We start from the raw sequence: 15,644 nt of genomic DNA, 5'->3' as shown, positions 1-15,644 counted from the left end.
AGAACGATGGCTGCAATTTGTGTGCCTAAGCAGAATAAAAACGGTGGGAAGCAGCAATACTCTGAGTAGGAGCAGGTCCATCAAATACCAGTTAGCCCAGTGCTGCCTGGATGGCCTGTGATGGGTTCCACTATGCCTGGGTTGGACACTGCTGTCCTGCGCACCCCAGGAGCTGCTCTGGGCTCTGATCCTGCACAGAAAGGAGAAGGAGGCGGGAGGCAGGCGGGCAGTGGGTGCCAGGGCAGAGCCCAGCAGTGTTCAGCCGTACTGGGTGAGCGGCTCCGTGAGGGGCCCATTAAACCGAGATCGTTAGAGCGGGATTCTGCAGCACAGGGCTGAGCCCGGGGCAGTGGTGCTGTGCCCCCGCGCTAATCAGCCACTGCCCGGCCACTCTGCAGCCCATCATCTGTGAGCAGTGCAGCAGGCATCAGAGGCTTTGTCCCCAAATCCCGAGGCCTTTGCAATCAAAGGGGAATTATTATTCCTTTTTTCTTTGGCTGTATAGCAGGATCAAAAAAACAGCTGCTGCTTTCCATTACCTTTCAAGTCGGGCTCTCTCCATCTACCCAGCTCGCTGCACTGAAGGCTTCAGCCTTAACTCTTGCTGCACTGCAGACAAGCAGCTCAGCCGCACCCCTGGCAGCACCAGTACCCCTGACCCCCCCAGCTCCTGCTGGCTTTGACCTGCTCCAGTGGAATAGCCTTCTCCCATCTCCCTGCCCGAACGCCCTCTCTGGGAATGCTGCAGCTGACCAAAGTGCTCAGCAGAGCTGTTAGTTCAGAGACCGAACTCGCACCCTTCTCTGGATCCCCCCGTGCCCCAGCACAGAAGGAAGGAGCAGGGCTTGCGTGGTCTGATGGCTCTGGCAGAACAAACTCTGCTGGTGGGCGCTTTCTTCTTTATTGCTTTAGGAAGTCTCATCTTTTTCTGTGATTTTGGAGTTTTTATCCTAATAACTCCTTCTCAGGCTTTCAAGAAATTGTTTTTAGCTTCCTACAGCCTTAGCAGGGAACCCTGCTTTTGCAGCCATGATGATTAGAGACCTTTTAAACCACGAGGGACTTGCGGGGGGAAATACAAAGTCTTCAGGGAGCAACCATTTGTTGTGCTTTTTTGTCTTCCTTGCAGAGGAAAATATCTGACCCGTGGAGCTTTTAATCCTAAAATAACAGCAGAGGCAGAGACATGGGAGCCCCCATTGTTCGGAGAAGGCTGAACCTGGCTGCAGTCCATGTTGGCGGCATGTGGGGCTAACTCTGTCCCCTCTCACCACCTCCTCCCGCTGCCCAAATGCTTCAGCTGCTGCTGGGGCACTGGGACAGCAGCGGTGCTCCTTGCAAACCATCAGCCCATCTTTGGAGCTATGGGATTGGCTGTTCCCAGCCTCCCCAAAACTCTTCCCCATCTCTGTTTTTTCCCCAGGACGCCAATAATTGCTTAATGCTCAGGTCTGCCCCCCTCGTCCACCCTCCTCCTCCATCCTTACCAATTGCTCTTCCACGTGTGCCTCACGTCTGTGTCGTGGATGCCGTGTTTATCCGCCTGCTCATCCAGGAAATCGAACATGTACTTGATGGCGAGCGGGAGCGCGCTGCCGCGGTGCACGGTGCTGAACAGCGTCTCAAACAAGTCGTCCACGAATTTCTGCAGCGTACCCTAATGGGGGCAGCAACCGAGAGGGTGAAGGGAGGGACGGGCACTCGCTCGGCTAAGCGGCGGTGGCAGGAGGGGAGGCCAGATGGTGCTGACAGCCCAGCACGGCCCCGCAGAGTGCCGCCACGGACCCCATGGGAAAAAGCATGGTAGGGGTCTTTCATGAATGGTGTCTGCACTGCTCGAGGACCCCAAGGGAATGCTCCAGCCTGCAGCTACTCACGGCTGCACTTACTCTTTATTTCCAAACTGAAATGATTTCTTCTGCTTTCAAAAGCAAATCTGTGTTATCTATAGTGCTGAAAACACAGTGAAAGGCAGGAAAACTCTCTGACCAAGGAAACTGGTGAAATATTTACAGGCACTGCTGTGTCTCTGCAGCTCTTTGTGTTTTAATACACAAAGATACAATGCAGAGAATCAAGTATTGCTGCAATCACTTCCAGCGTGAGGAAATCCCTCCTGGGAGCTGAGCATCACTGGGGACTGCATAGGACCCCTGGCAAGTGTGTCTAGAGGGTCCTCCCTATGCACCTCCCAATGAATTTAGCACATGGCAGTTACCTTTGTAGCTAATAGCCTGGTCAGGTAGATCTCAGACACCATCTTACTGCCCCGGTCTCCTTCCTTCTGGTCTCCATGGTCGTGGTTCTTGACCAAGTGCCAGACCTTGACGCCGCTCTCCAGGTCGGGGGTGATCATGGGGGCCCGGGAGCGCAGGCTGTCGGGGCTGCCAGTGTAGCGGAAGGTGGAGTCTGATGGGAAGAGAAGCTGGTCACACTCACAGCAAACCCTTTTTCATCTCCTTGTCCCTTCTCTGCGATGCTGTGCTTGCTAATGCCCAAATGAACTGCACTGGCTTGTTTATGGGGTAATGCAGTGCAATACCACCTGGGCACCAACAAAAATCGGTGTTTGCTAAAGATACGTGTTGGTCTTCACCAACTAGAGTCCCGCAGACTCCAGCCTTTCTGTTTTCACACTCAGACACGGGACTTTTCTGCTTCATTCACACCCTTTACTCATGTGAACTCAATAATCCAGCTTGGTGCATGATTCCTTCATGAGTTACAGCTCATACATATCAATCCTGGATGTGAACCTGAACTCTCACAGGACAAGGTTCCTGATCTCGGTAGTTTGTAAATAATAAGCCACTGCCCAGCACAATCAGCACAAAGGGCAGAAGAAGCTGCTGTTGTTGTTCTGGAGGCTTTCATTAGAGCACGGAAGGCTCAAGCTGAGCACTGACTGGGGAACTGGAGGCCAGCTCTGCATCCTGCCATGCTGCCCGTGGGGCTGAGGGCTCCAGCCACCCTGCTGTCCCCTTCCCCAGCAGGGAAACGGGAGCTCAAAGTGGAGAAGACAAAGGTTTTTCCCTTAATTGCTCAAAACCCACAGAGGGATGTGAGATATATTTAACTTCCCAAACAGTGTGCTTCCCGGGATCCCATCCACGTGTCTCCAAGCTGAAACACGGGGCTGAGTAGCACAGCTGGAGTCACTGGGTTTTTCTTGTCACTAAATTTCTTTGGTTTTAGGGAACCTTGTGCATTGTCCTCAAGTTTAGCCTCCTAATTCGCAGCTCACCCTCCTCATCGAGAGTAAGGGGATCAATCAAAAATCAGCCGAGGAAATACGCAAGTCATTACCAAACTAGCTAGATTTTCATTCCTGATTAAGGCTTAGATAAATGAGTACTCCAACTGATATAATTAAGGAGACAGACAGGGGGACAGCGAGGGAAGCATCTAGCAATTCTATTTTTAAACATAGCTCCGTACCGATATGTAATGGGGAAGTAAATAAGTACCTCATTTAAATTCTGTCTGCACAATTAGAAGTATTAATCTTAACATGAGCAATGATGGTTCACATTGGTAGTTTGCAAAAGCTTTTCCATCTGCCACGGATCACTGAGCACTGAGGACTTGGGTTGTGTGACCCAGCCTCGGTTCTTCCATCACCAAAGTGCGGGAAGCGCTGCACACTCGGCTGGACTACACCTCACCTCGCGGGGGAAATGCTGGTTCTCCCGGCTTTCCCCATGGATGGCTCCTCAGAACCCTTACTTGAGGAAAAAAAACCCATTCTTTTGGGATCTATAAACAAGAGGAGACAGGTCTGTCAGGAGACCTCTCGTTTGTAAAACACTCTGTAAAATGAAAGCTGACGAAAGATCAGTGCACTAGAGATTTTGCCACTGCTGCCTTTTATGGAAGTGTATTATTACCATTATTGTGGATTTAGTGCTATAAACGCACACCCGGCACCTCACAGCCTCATTTACTCAGGCTGCAGTGTCTTCAGGGACCCTCTGTGAAGTGCCGAGCCCTGCTATTATGCAAATAGCGAATTCCCAGGAGTGCACATCCGAGCGCGCTGAGCCGAGGTTGCTGTTACCCGTTTCTGACCCATTAGCTGGGAATTCAGCATCCTCTGCTTTGGGAAGAAACGGATGAAGGGAGTGGGCTGTTCCCTCACGCAGCCCCGCTGACACGTGAGGGACCCAAAGCCGCTCTCCCGCAGCGGGAGCCCCACAGGAGCTCCGCAGCATCCATCCCCTCTGTCCCAAAAGCCTTTCCCTGGGCTTTTTGAAGTCCTTCATTTCCAAAGGCTGCTTGTGGGCTTGGCATTGCCCCTTCCCTCCTCTCAGCTTCCCTGTCTTTTTGCTGTTCTGCTCCCAGATGGAAACGCCTTTGCAAAAAGCCAGGAGCTGAGGAACGTTTTTCTGTTTGGCATATGAACGAACGTCCACTTTGGCTGACGTAGTGTGGTTCTTCGGGGGAAGCTGCTGCTTTTCCCCCCACCTCATTCCCTTACAGTGTTGCCCTCCTGTGACAACGGCACCTTCACCACCAGCCCCAGCAGACAATTCTCACTGAGAGCTGCGAGACCACGACGTGCTGGTGTCACACCCAGCCCTGGGCTGGCTGGGAACGTGCCGAGCAGCAGCAGCAGCAGCAATGCCCGGTCACCATCTGTGACTGCGGTTCTTACCGTATCTACTAATAGACGTCCGGGATATGCTGGCAGAGGCAGGAATATTGTAGGAGGAGGTCTGCTTGGGAACAAGAGCCACAACTGAGCGGTCTGATACCTGCAGAGACAAAGGAGGAGAAGCAGTGATCAGCAAGATCCATCGTCCGCACTGCAATTGCCAGCTGCTCATCCAGGAAACAGACGGAGCAGAAGTCCCGGGGCCAGGCTGGGCAGGAGCCTTCGGCTCGGCCGAGGGCACGGGGAGAAATCCTGTGGGCAGCCCCAGGCTGGCTGAGCTCTGCGCTGGGCCGGCAGCAGCTCTACAGCAAGGGGCCGAAGGAAAGGAGAGATAAATCAAAAGATGTATCGAAGATGGTTTTGGTCGTTCTGATTTAAGATTACTTTTCATCCAATAAAAATGAGAATCTCAAGAATTGTTGTGATCCAATTAAAGTAACAATGCAGAGGGAATAAAACGGCTATAATAACGTTATGGACCATAAAACATTCCTATTAAACCATTTTTTATTTTAGCCATTTTTATTAACTTTAAAAGTTTGATTTAGAGCTGAGCAAGTCATAAAGCCATCTTTCAGGGTGCTAAATTGTCGGTCCCTCTACCGCACCGGAGAAGGAATTAAATGCTGGGAAGTCAAACTATAAATGAACATTAGTGCTAACAAGATTTTGTTACAGCAGATTTTAGTAGCCATGTTTAATTTTACCCTCCCTATAAATCTAGTAGTCACTGAAGGTTTTTTCACCTATTTCCCTTAATTAATAATCTGCAGGTTTCCAGGGAACGGGCCTGAGTGTCTTTTAATTTTGAACTTGTGGCCCATGGTGCAGCACGGCAAAGGAGCAGAGAGCAGAGTCCCCACATCTCGCAGGCTGACGGACCCGCCGGGGCCAGCCAAAGCATCCTTTCAAGGAGCTGCACAAAAGAAATGCCTCTTTGTGCCAGAAAAATTGCCTCTGGGGCTCAGCCCTCCGTTATTTGCCAGGAGTCCTGCGAGGGACTCAGCACCATCCCTATGCATGGGGAAGCTCCAGGGCAGTGGCTGGATGATGCTCCTGCAGCATCAACCCACTCTCTCAGCAGAGGGGGGTTTGTACAACGTCTGAGGCCGTGAGGAGACCTGCACACAGCGATCTGCACTGCCTTTAAGCCTTTGGCTTCCATTCAGATGAAAGGTTTCATGTAAATGCGAGTTATTATTATTGCCAGTGATAGTGGAAATAATAGTCACTTGTGTTTCACAGTACAAAAGTGAGATATTTCTAAGCAAAACACTTCAAACACCTCTGTTATTTCCTCTTCTGCTCCTGCTTCGCTTCATCCAATTTATTAACTCAATGGAAGAACCGATCAGTGGTGATATTATTTCTTAGGCTGTTATTAGCTGCCACTTCAGTTCAATTTCACCAGGGAGAAATCCAAGCGTGCCACAGCCCAGGGTGCTGCCGTGCAGGCAGCAGCTCCCCGCCGCTGTGCCAGATCCTTCTCCACCAGGACTGTGGTTAACTGGGAGAGAGGCGTTAAAAATTCCACACACGTACAGAACACTCTCACTCTCTAAATTTTGGGTCGAATGGCTCTTGTCAGCTGAAAAACACCAGCGTGCAAATTAGCATCAGATGTAACACACACTCTTTTCCCATCTCACTCCACTGTTGCCACACTCCCGTAAAACCCCAGGGATGCCTGCGAAGCGGGCTGCCTGTTTTACAACTGTACAAATGTTCTGATTTTTCCACGAGCTGGAAACACGCTGCACAAAACACCTTAAAGGAAAGAAAAGGAAAAGCTGGAGCGGGGAGAGCAGCAGCGTGGACAATAATGCCATCCTTCCGCAGGTACGAGGACGCAACGAGGCTGCCAGCCCCACGTCCACACCACTTGTGGTGCCTGGGTCTCATTTTCCACATAAATCTCCCCTCTCTGCTACTAATTTTTCATTTAAAATAGTTTTCTAGTCTCTTGGCCTTTCCAGACTCACGGTGGCTGACAGGTATTCATACTCTGCTGCCTTGGAGTTAACCCTGCGTGAGCCACTGTAAATCATTTGATATTAAATTCAGTGTTTCATTTTTCCTGAGTAAAGCCACACAGGCCAAGACTCTCCCACGGAGTTTAATAGGCATGAAACCAAAAGGATACTGAGCAAATGCAATACAATTCCCTACAATATAGTCTAAAAGCTCCAGAGAATTTAACAAAGAATTACACCTATTTAACCTACACATCCATTTTTATAAATGAAGAAGTAAGCAGCAGGCACGCAGTTCTCTATGTAACTCTATAAAGAGGTTCAAAAATATTACAGAAAGATGAATATTTCATTTTAAATCCAATCTGGCTTTTGCATGTGAAGGCTTCCCATGAAAAATACATCGTATTGGTTGATGCAGCTAGATATTGCATTTTTATTGCCCTAAACATGCAGAGAACAAATGAAATAGTGTCAAAATCCAGCAGCCAAGGGTGGAGCTGAGAAACTCCTGGAATGAAATAACTGCCCTCTGCAGAGGCTCCCCCCCTGCCCCGGTGAGCAGGAGGAGCTCGAGCCCAGAGCTGCAGCCACGGGGAGCAGGGAGGAGGCTGCGAGGAGTGGGCAGGGTCCGGTCCTTGCTCCGGTGACAGCACCTCCTCACAAGACACAAAATTCCCGGTGTTCTGGGATGGACGCAGGGGCCGTGCACCTCCAACCACAGCCTGTGGAAGCAGAGATCACTTGGCCTTCAGATTTGAACGAAGACAGCTCGGAACAGAAGATGGAGATCACCTAGATCTCATTTTCACGGCTTGGCCCACACCTGCTTTACACATCACACTCCTGGTAAAACGGCGAGAGGGCAGCACTGGGCACTCCCATGGTTTTATACATTCTTCAAAGCTGTGCCTCTGCCCACAGATTTGTTTTACTGTGCGGACCTGGAGCATCTCTACTTTCGATACCTAATAAAAACATTTATTACTCCAACAGGAAAAAAAAAGGTAAGAATAAAAAAAAAATATATAGCTGTTTGTCTGTGGCAAAAGCTGTGCCTTGACAAGATTGCTGTGGCAGGACAGCGAACTCGGTGGCATCTCTTTAATGGCTGAGAAGCTCTGTCGGGCTGCGCAGAGCTCGGGCGAAGGGACCCATGAACTGGCACCTATTTGGATGTTTGGCGGCAAACTTCCACTTTGTTCCAGAGCAAAAGTGACACTGAAATGGCAGCAAGAGCTGAGGCCTCTTGGGTGCCACAAGGATTTTGTTTATTTTCAGGGTAAACTTGTGGCTGGGGTTTTCCCACAGGCGCTAAACTGAAAGTGCTCCCCTCCGGCACCCAACACACATCAGACAAACGCGCCTTTCACTGCCTTCAGATGACTTTTAAAGATCAAGGCGTAATACAGTCTCGCTGCTTCCCTGCGCGGCGGTTAATCCCCTGCAACTGTCAGGTAAACCAGGTTTGAGAAGCAATGGAATTCATCCGCACGACTCCTCTGACATTTTAAGGTAATCTGTATTTAAATCCTCTGGGCTGCTTGGAGAAGTTGACCTCCAGGTGCTTTTTTACATGCACTTTGCATATTGATGCCATTCTCTCTGCCTCGCTCCCTGATGATGTGGCTCCTGTCAATGCTGGCTCACAGTCAGCTCACACAGCGGGAGTCACGCTGATGGACTCGAGATGGTGTATAAAGAGGGGAAGATGCCAGATGAAACACTGAGCACTCCCGCGCAGGTAGTGATGGGCAGTGGTAGGTTACAGGTCCCCGTTAACGCAGTTATCCTCGGCTGCAGACAGGTCTTTGAGCAAAAGCCTTTGATTCTCTTCAACTAAACCTTTCTCAGCTCTGTCTTTACCTCTCGTTCCATTTGTCACACCCCATAAGAAGCCCTTTCCAACAGACACCCCCCACTTCAGGGCAGCCTGGGCTGGGATGTGCAAGCTGCAAAAGCTAAAGATGGCAGCGATGTCTTAGGTCACCTCACGCACCCTGGCCAACACGTAACAGAGCATCTTCCCTGTCTGCCTTTGTTTTATAAGGCTTTAGGGGGAAAACTCCTGTTACTTGGCTTGGAATAAGGTCTGGGACTTACAAGGTTTGATGTCTCTCTGTCGAGAAGCAGATCTTGATATTCACCTTCTCTTGACCCGGTCTCATTCTGTACCTTCCTCCCCACAGCACTCGCTCGACCCTCCCAAGTGGCAGTATTTGAAGGATTTGCTGTTTCCCTTCTCCAATCCTTGCATGATGCTCGAGTCAACACACAGCAACATGATGAGCATGAGATGAGCTGCTGCTTTGCATCAGACCATCAGACCATGTGGTGTTTGCAAAGCTCTGAAGGAAGGCAGAGCCTCCTCTCCCTTCCCTGCTGCACTCCTGGTTGTCTCAGACCCCCATGTGAAGACTGAAGCCCCCCGTGCCATCCCCTCCCCTGGCCCCGCATCGCCAGCAGTGGCAGCTCAGCCCTCGCCACCGCTCCCTCTATCTCACGAGCACGGCTAGTGGTTTTAATTTAGCCAATTTTCACCTCTGCTAGTTTCTTTAAGATCCATGTCAAGGTTGCTTTCTCATCTAATGCAGAAGCTCATTGAATCCTTCTGGTTTGTCATACAAATGTGACCTCCCTGCCTGCCTTGGGAGACGAGAGAGATACTTGGGAATTAGATTTCTGCTTTTCTTTTCTTCCCTCCTGGGCAGCCTTCTGGGAGCTGTCTGCTGGGGCTGCGTTCTTACCTGATAATGCATCAAGGTGTTCAAGCGCTTCCAATCTCCTTCAATCTTGGTGGTGATGTCTTCATCTTGCAGAACCACACGAGCAATCCGGCCCTGCCGCCACTCTGCGGGAGAGGCAAAAAACAGGCAGACATGATGGTCTGAGTGGGAAAAGGCACTATCAGGCTCCATCCACTTCTGGCCCAAGTAACTACTGGACAGATGAGCCTGCAGAGAAGCCCATCTCCCAGGAAGAGGCACCCAGAGAAATCTAAATTCTCAGCAGAGTGAAGGAAGCTCAGGAATCTTTCACTCTGTGGTCAACGGACACTGAGCTGATCCCACTGAGCTGGAAACCCACCTGGCAGCAGCAGTGCCTGTGTTTTCTAGGGGCAGAAACACGTATAGTGGTGTGTAGCCTGAGCTCTGCTTTTCATTCTCTGCAAAACCCACCAGGGATCACTGATCAACCTCTCTGATCTTCCCCGTCCTGTGAGGCCAAGGAGCTCCTACCCAAGTCCATGTCAACAGCTCTCGGTCTTTGAGAATATGGGACGTTTTTGTAAACTGCGTCAAGGATCTTCTCTTTGACTTGAGTGATGGTGTCACAGTTCAGCACCTTCACAGGGATCTCTGGACTGTTCTCATTGTCCGGGTTCACGCAGTTTAGGATCTAGAAGGGAAGGAGAACCGTGCCATGCTTTAAAGGGCTTCAGACAAGCATTCAGGAAAATTGCAACCACATGTGTCACAACAACCCATTCTCATAAAAACCCCATTGCATCATGCTATGGCATCTAATAAATCTTTATAATGAACTAGACAGGAGTCCTGGACGTCCATGTTCATTTGCTAGAGGGAGGGCAATGCTCAATGCCCAGGGAGATAAAATGCTCCTCTCAAGCCCTGCCTTTCAAAACCTTGGCTCGGGCTATTTGTACCTGCCAATCAGGGACATGCCTGACTTGGGCACGGGCCTAGCATGAGGCTTTATTGTACCAGCAACACTTGTGCTTCATGGTAGTGTCCTCATCACCAGCCAAAAGGTCAGAGCAGCTCACGTCCAAGCACGGAGGACAGAAGTGATTCAATGGCAGCTTCCACAGCAGTCACTCACCAGAGTCTTGTACTCAATTTGCTGTCGGATCAGCTTGTCCTCACTGAGGGAGTAACGGGCTTCTCCTGTGATGGCATCAATTGGACCTTTCTCCATCTGCTGCTTGATGGCACAGTAGAGCATGAAGAGTGGCTCTCCAGCACATTCCTACCCAACGAGACAGACAGGACAACTAACAGAGAGGTGGAGGTGCATCCCCTCCGGCGCCACCAGCCTGCACATGGGTTTTCAACATGATGCATTTCAGCAGCCACAGAGTCCCACTGACTCCATCTTCAGCACACGTGCAACCCACGCTCAGCGGCCAGCAGCTCCTGCAGAGGACAGCCAAATCCATGAGCTCCGCTGCCCCATGGCTGTGTTGTCTTTGGCCTGGTAAATCTCTACTGAATCCACATGGCTGCGAAAACCAGGAATTTGAGATCTTGATCTCAGTGTTTGCTCCCATGAAGCAAATTCTGTGAGGCTTCCAAAACCACAAATAAAGTTAGAAAACATGGGAGCCCAGGCAGGAAGATGTGAGAATTTCTCCTGAGTACTAAAGAGGCGCAACAGAAACTCCACTATGTGAGAATTACACCAGGCGACGTGAGGCTGAAGGGGGCTGAGCACAGAGGCCATGAGAGCTTGACTCAGCCCACGGAACAGCAGCCCCGGGTATAGGCATTGCCAGAAATTTCCACCTCCCCTGTCTTGCTACTGCATCTTTTGCCTTGGAGACTGACTGAGGAGTTTCAAGCCCAGATTTACCCTGAGGATGGCTGGTGCGTGAGTCAGCAAAGCAGCAGCAGGGGCTCAGCTCCACCCTCCTTACCTTGAGGAACTTGTGAAGGAGGAAGGCAAACCAGTTAGTCAGCATCTTCTCAGCCACCGACTCGGTCCTAGGGATGCCAGAAGGACACACGCATTACATACAAAACCAAACCATGCATCAGAGCCCCAAATCTCCCTGCATGACACCACCCAGCTCTGGGCACAGCACCCATGGGCTCTGAATCAGTGCTGTGGCCCCGGAGCAGGCAGGCAGCAGGACGTGGCCAGCGCTGTCCCCCCCTGCACTGAGCTGCCAGCAGCTTGCCCAGCTGACAGCCCTGATGGGGCTGGTGACAGGAGCCTGGTGACACTCGGCTCCTTGCACGTGGTGCAAATTACAGCCTGGCTCAGTAAATCACTGGGATTTGCAGCAGTTCCTGGCAATCAGGGACAGCAGAGTGACAATGGCAGTGAAATTGCAGCTTTCTCCCCAGTACCACCCAGTGTCCTCTCCCCACATTGTGCCCTAAATTATCTCTAATTTAAATACAATGGCTCCTAATGATAGTTTTTAATGCTGGCTCTGCAGGACCGGGAGATTTTCCTTCAGGCACCACAATCCCTTTTCCTGGGACAAGGAGAGGATGGATGTGCTGGTGGCAGGGTGTCTCTCAGCCCACATCTGAGCCCTGACCACACAGCTCCTGCTGGGGGTGGCAGCCAGGCAGAGCTGCCGGGCTGTGCAGGGCAGAGCTGCTCTGTCAGCTGCGACCATGGCTTTGGGCAGCCCGGCTCTGCGCTGCCAGCTTTCCCCTCATGCCACATGCGACACCAGGATGTGGTCCAAATTCCACAAGCAAAGCGGGGTGGGTCCAACCCCCTGCCCTCTGCAGCACCCTGTTCTCTGGGGACCCTGGCCCCTCTGCAGCAGCCCTGAGGGGTCTGGGCACCCCTCAGCCAGCAGCTCTGCTCCTGGTGCCATTCCTGCCAACTGCCTTTTTGACCACCGTGCCACCAACACGCTCAGGAGATGCCCAGTGGGCACAGGGATGCTCCCAGCCTCTGCCTCTGCCCGTACCCTGACCTGGAGCCAGTCACCGCCCCACTCCAGACCCGTTTTCCCTGTTCTCCCCCGTCTGCTCTGCTGCCTTGAATCAGGGATTGCCTCCTGGTACGTATTTGTACAGCATTCTGCGTGTTTGGAAACTCTGGCATTGAATGAAAAACACACACTACAGACGCAACAGGGTTTGATCCCAAAGACAAGCAAATCAACAGTAAACGGGAGCCACAGTTGGCAGACGGACCTGGGGTCACACTATCCATCACCTCTTCGGATCGCAACATCTGCCAGGAATTTGTGAAAATGTCTGCAGATCCCCAAAGAATTTAAGCCTGAATTGATGAACTGCCTAAAAATTTATCCTGCAAATTGACACAGACGTTGTTCTCCTGGTTAAAATATTTCAGTCACCCAGTTAAGGAGGAGAAGCACCAGCACACTGCTGCGCCAGCGAGCCACGGCAAGTGGAGTCAGTGACGCAAACTAAAGAATAGGTGAAAAACTCAGAAAATGATACAGTCAAGACTTCAGAGTATTAATTAAATAAACTACTTTGTTAATAGAATATTAAACTAAGGGCTGGCAAGCTTCCCGATCAGCCCTACCAGTGAAGTACTGCTGTGTCCTGTCCCCATTGGCTGCTCATGGCCTGACACCGACTCCAGCACCATAAAAAAACCTGAAATATGGAGCTGCAGAGAAGTTGGGGCATATCGTGCGGGAGAAGGGTACCGAACAGTCCCGTGCCTGGCTGTCCTTGTTTCTTTATCAGAAATACAAGATCAGCTGAATGGAACGGCGACAAGAAACACCTCAGAGCATCACTGCCAAATGCCATCTCTCTGTGCCTTCAAGCACTGAACCTCACTCTCCTCTCACCGCACACAGGTGCCGGGAGGTGTTTGCAGTGCCAGCCTCGGGGACAGCCCACGATGGAGTTCATCATCACTGCCCTACCCTTGCTGAGGAAAGGGGCTGCTTATACCCCTCCTCGCTGCTGGGTGCAGCAGCAGTCTCCTCGCAAACAAGTTTGGGTACACCTTCCCGGGCCTCTGCCTTCAAAATCAGTCGGTGCTGGGTGGCTGGGTAAAAGCCAGCCCTGAACCTCTGCCTGACCTCTACCTGCAGCGAGGCCTGACCTCTCCTTCTCTCTGCTACACGGGGAGGGCTCTGCCAAGCCCAGCGAGAGCTGCTGCCCCTCGGCAGGCATCGCTCTTGCTCCATTGCTTTGCTGGTATCTGCAACACACTTGGAGATCTGCCTCTAAAAATAAAAAACAAGCTTCTGAAGCTTAACATGGCAGGGGAGAAACCTTGGACTGGGGGAAAACCCTTCTTGTATTGACCACAGAAAAAGGGCAAGGCACGATCCAGAGACGACTTTCCAAAGGAGTCTGACGCCAGTAACCAGCGCCATGGCTGCTCCTCTGACTCTCTGAGGCACCAGGAATAAAACAAAACTAAACAAAAAGAGCTGAGAGAACTCAAAAAATAAATATGCATTTTATTAATTTTCCCTGCTCTGTGTAGGTCTCTGAACTGCTGTGTGCTGTGCTCTGTGCCAGGAACCAGAGCAGCTATTTGATTTAATGTCAACTTTCTTGCTGTCTCCCGTGAGGGGTAGTCATGGAAGAAAGAGAGAGGGGAGAATGAGGAAGAAAGAGAGAAAGAACTGAGTGCCAATTATCAACTGCTGCCACCAGAGAGCTCAAAAATAATAATAAAAAAGGGATCTCACTTTAAGGCTGATCACTGCTTATGAAGTCAGAGCAAGACGTTCCCGCCTGGCTGTTTTGTGCACCAACACCAGCTGGGAGCCTGCGGGGCACGGGGCTGGGACAGGCTCCAGCCACAGGTTTAGTGACGCCTGTAGCGACCTGAGGAGGGGTGATGGGTGTAAACTAAAAGGGGGTAGATCCAGACTAGATATAAGGAAAAAATTCTTTACAGGCGGGTGGTGAGGCGCTGGCCCAGGTTTCCCAGAGAGGTGGGAGATGCCCCATCCCTGGAAACATTCCAGGTCAAATTTCCTGTGAAAAGGCTAAATCCCAGCGCAGGTCTCCCCCTCTCCCTGCTGCTGGCGCTGCTCATGGCCCTGTCTCTTTGCTGGGTGCTGCAGGGAGGAGAGAGCATGGCTCTCATCACCAGCCATGTATTTCTTGGAGCACTGCAAAAAGTCATTATTGATGGCTGTGGCAGAAGACGCCTTCCCAGCAACTCGTCAAGCCACGGGGGAAATTAAGACGGCTTCCTTTTCCAGGATGAGTTATTGCCTCCGCAAACACAGCCAGATTTAAAGCAATTTCCTGTCAAGTATATTCATTATGGCTGGAGGAATCCCTGAAATTTTCCTAGAGGTGTGAAATCCTTCCCTCTCCTCCATCCGCTGGCTCCAGGGAGATGCCAGCGGAGCCACAGGCACAGCCAAGGCCAGGCTCTGCAGTGCAGCTGGGACCCAAAGGGACACAGGACAGAGGTGGCTCATGACACGGATAACAGGGGGAGCCTTTTACTTCTGGCTGCTGCTCTGGCCTACATTAATACACACTTTTCCCCCTTTCCTTTCTGCCATCTCCCAGCACAATCTTCAGTGAGTTGCTCAATCCATTCCTGAGCTCCTTTTCCAGCTGTGAAACACAAACGCCGCTGCCCCTTCCAGGCAGACGTGGATGCTGCGAGGATGAAGCCTATAAACTGCTCGAGCATCTCTGCACGCAGCGGTGAGAGAGGCAGGAGCTCAGTCATGGTGGTGCAGGCTGGGCAGGGCAGGGAGGAGGCAGCAGAGGTGACAGTGTTGGCATCATCACCTGCTTTCAGCCAAGCCTGGGGACAGGGTGCTGCCGGGGCAGGGTGGGAGATGATGAGAGAGACAGAGACGTGCAGCAGAGGTAACAGCTCTCTTGGATCTGATTTAAGATCCTGTTCAGCCATCTGTGAAATCACAGAGCAGAGTTAACCCTGCGTCCTGGAGACAGGTGAGGAAATGGATGGGTCATCCAAAGTCCCTCATGGAGAACAGCCTTTTCTTTCTGACACCAGCACCCTGCTCCCACAGAGCCCCTGGGTGCCATCAGCAATGTGCCCGTGGCATCCCAGGGGACCACACGGACCTGCCCGCAGCCCTGTCCGCTCCCTGTCCCACTGCGTTACCTGCGCAGGAGCAGTTTGGGGTGGTTCTTGTTTTCCAGGTTCTTCTCGATGAGGTCAGAGAGCAGCTGCTTGAGCACGTCGGTGGCGTACTCCAGCTTGCCTTGCAGACCCGTCATGATGAGCGAAGCCACGTTGCCACGATCACGCATGGAGAAGCTGCGCTGCAGCTCCAGCGTTCGGATGATGGACAGCAGGAAGACTTTGTTGTT

At 51.5% G+C, this 15,644-nt stretch overlaps 1 protein-coding gene across 1 annotated transcript in view; it reads right to left on the bottom strand.

Moving 5' to 3' along the window:
* Window positions 1–15,644, bottom strand: part of PLXNA2 (plexin A2) — a gene marked incomplete at its 5' end in the record, with an annotated part of 93,615 nt that overhangs the window by 2,048 nt on the left and 75,923 nt on the right. Inside the window, 9 exons of the mRNA XM_010135598.1 lie at window positions 737–742; window positions 1,488–1,657; window positions 2,219–2,409; window positions 4,655–4,754; window positions 9,375–9,478; window positions 9,867–10,026; window positions 10,471–10,617; window positions 11,285–11,351; window positions 15,436–15,644. Coding sequence (XP_010133900.1) covers window positions 737–742; window positions 1,488–1,657; window positions 2,219–2,409; window positions 4,655–4,754; window positions 9,375–9,478; window positions 9,867–10,026; window positions 10,471–10,617; window positions 11,285–11,351; window positions 15,436–15,644 — 1,154 coding nt within the window. The remainder of the gene's footprint in view (window positions 1–736; window positions 743–1,487; window positions 1,658–2,218; window positions 2,410–4,654; window positions 4,755–9,374; window positions 9,479–9,866; window positions 10,027–10,470; window positions 10,618–11,284; window positions 11,352–15,435) is intronic.

The sequence above is a fragment of the Buceros rhinoceros genome, unplaced genomic scaffold (assembly GCF_000710305.1).
Source record: "Buceros rhinoceros silvestris isolate BGI_N320 unplaced genomic scaffold, ASM71030v1 scaffold18030, whole genome shotgun sequence".
NCBI classification, from domain to species: domain Eukaryota; kingdom Metazoa; phylum Chordata; class Aves; order Bucerotiformes; family Bucerotidae; genus Buceros; species Buceros rhinoceros.
Note: the sequence above shows the minus strand (reverse complement) of the source record. Positions and strands in the feature narration are given on the sequence as shown.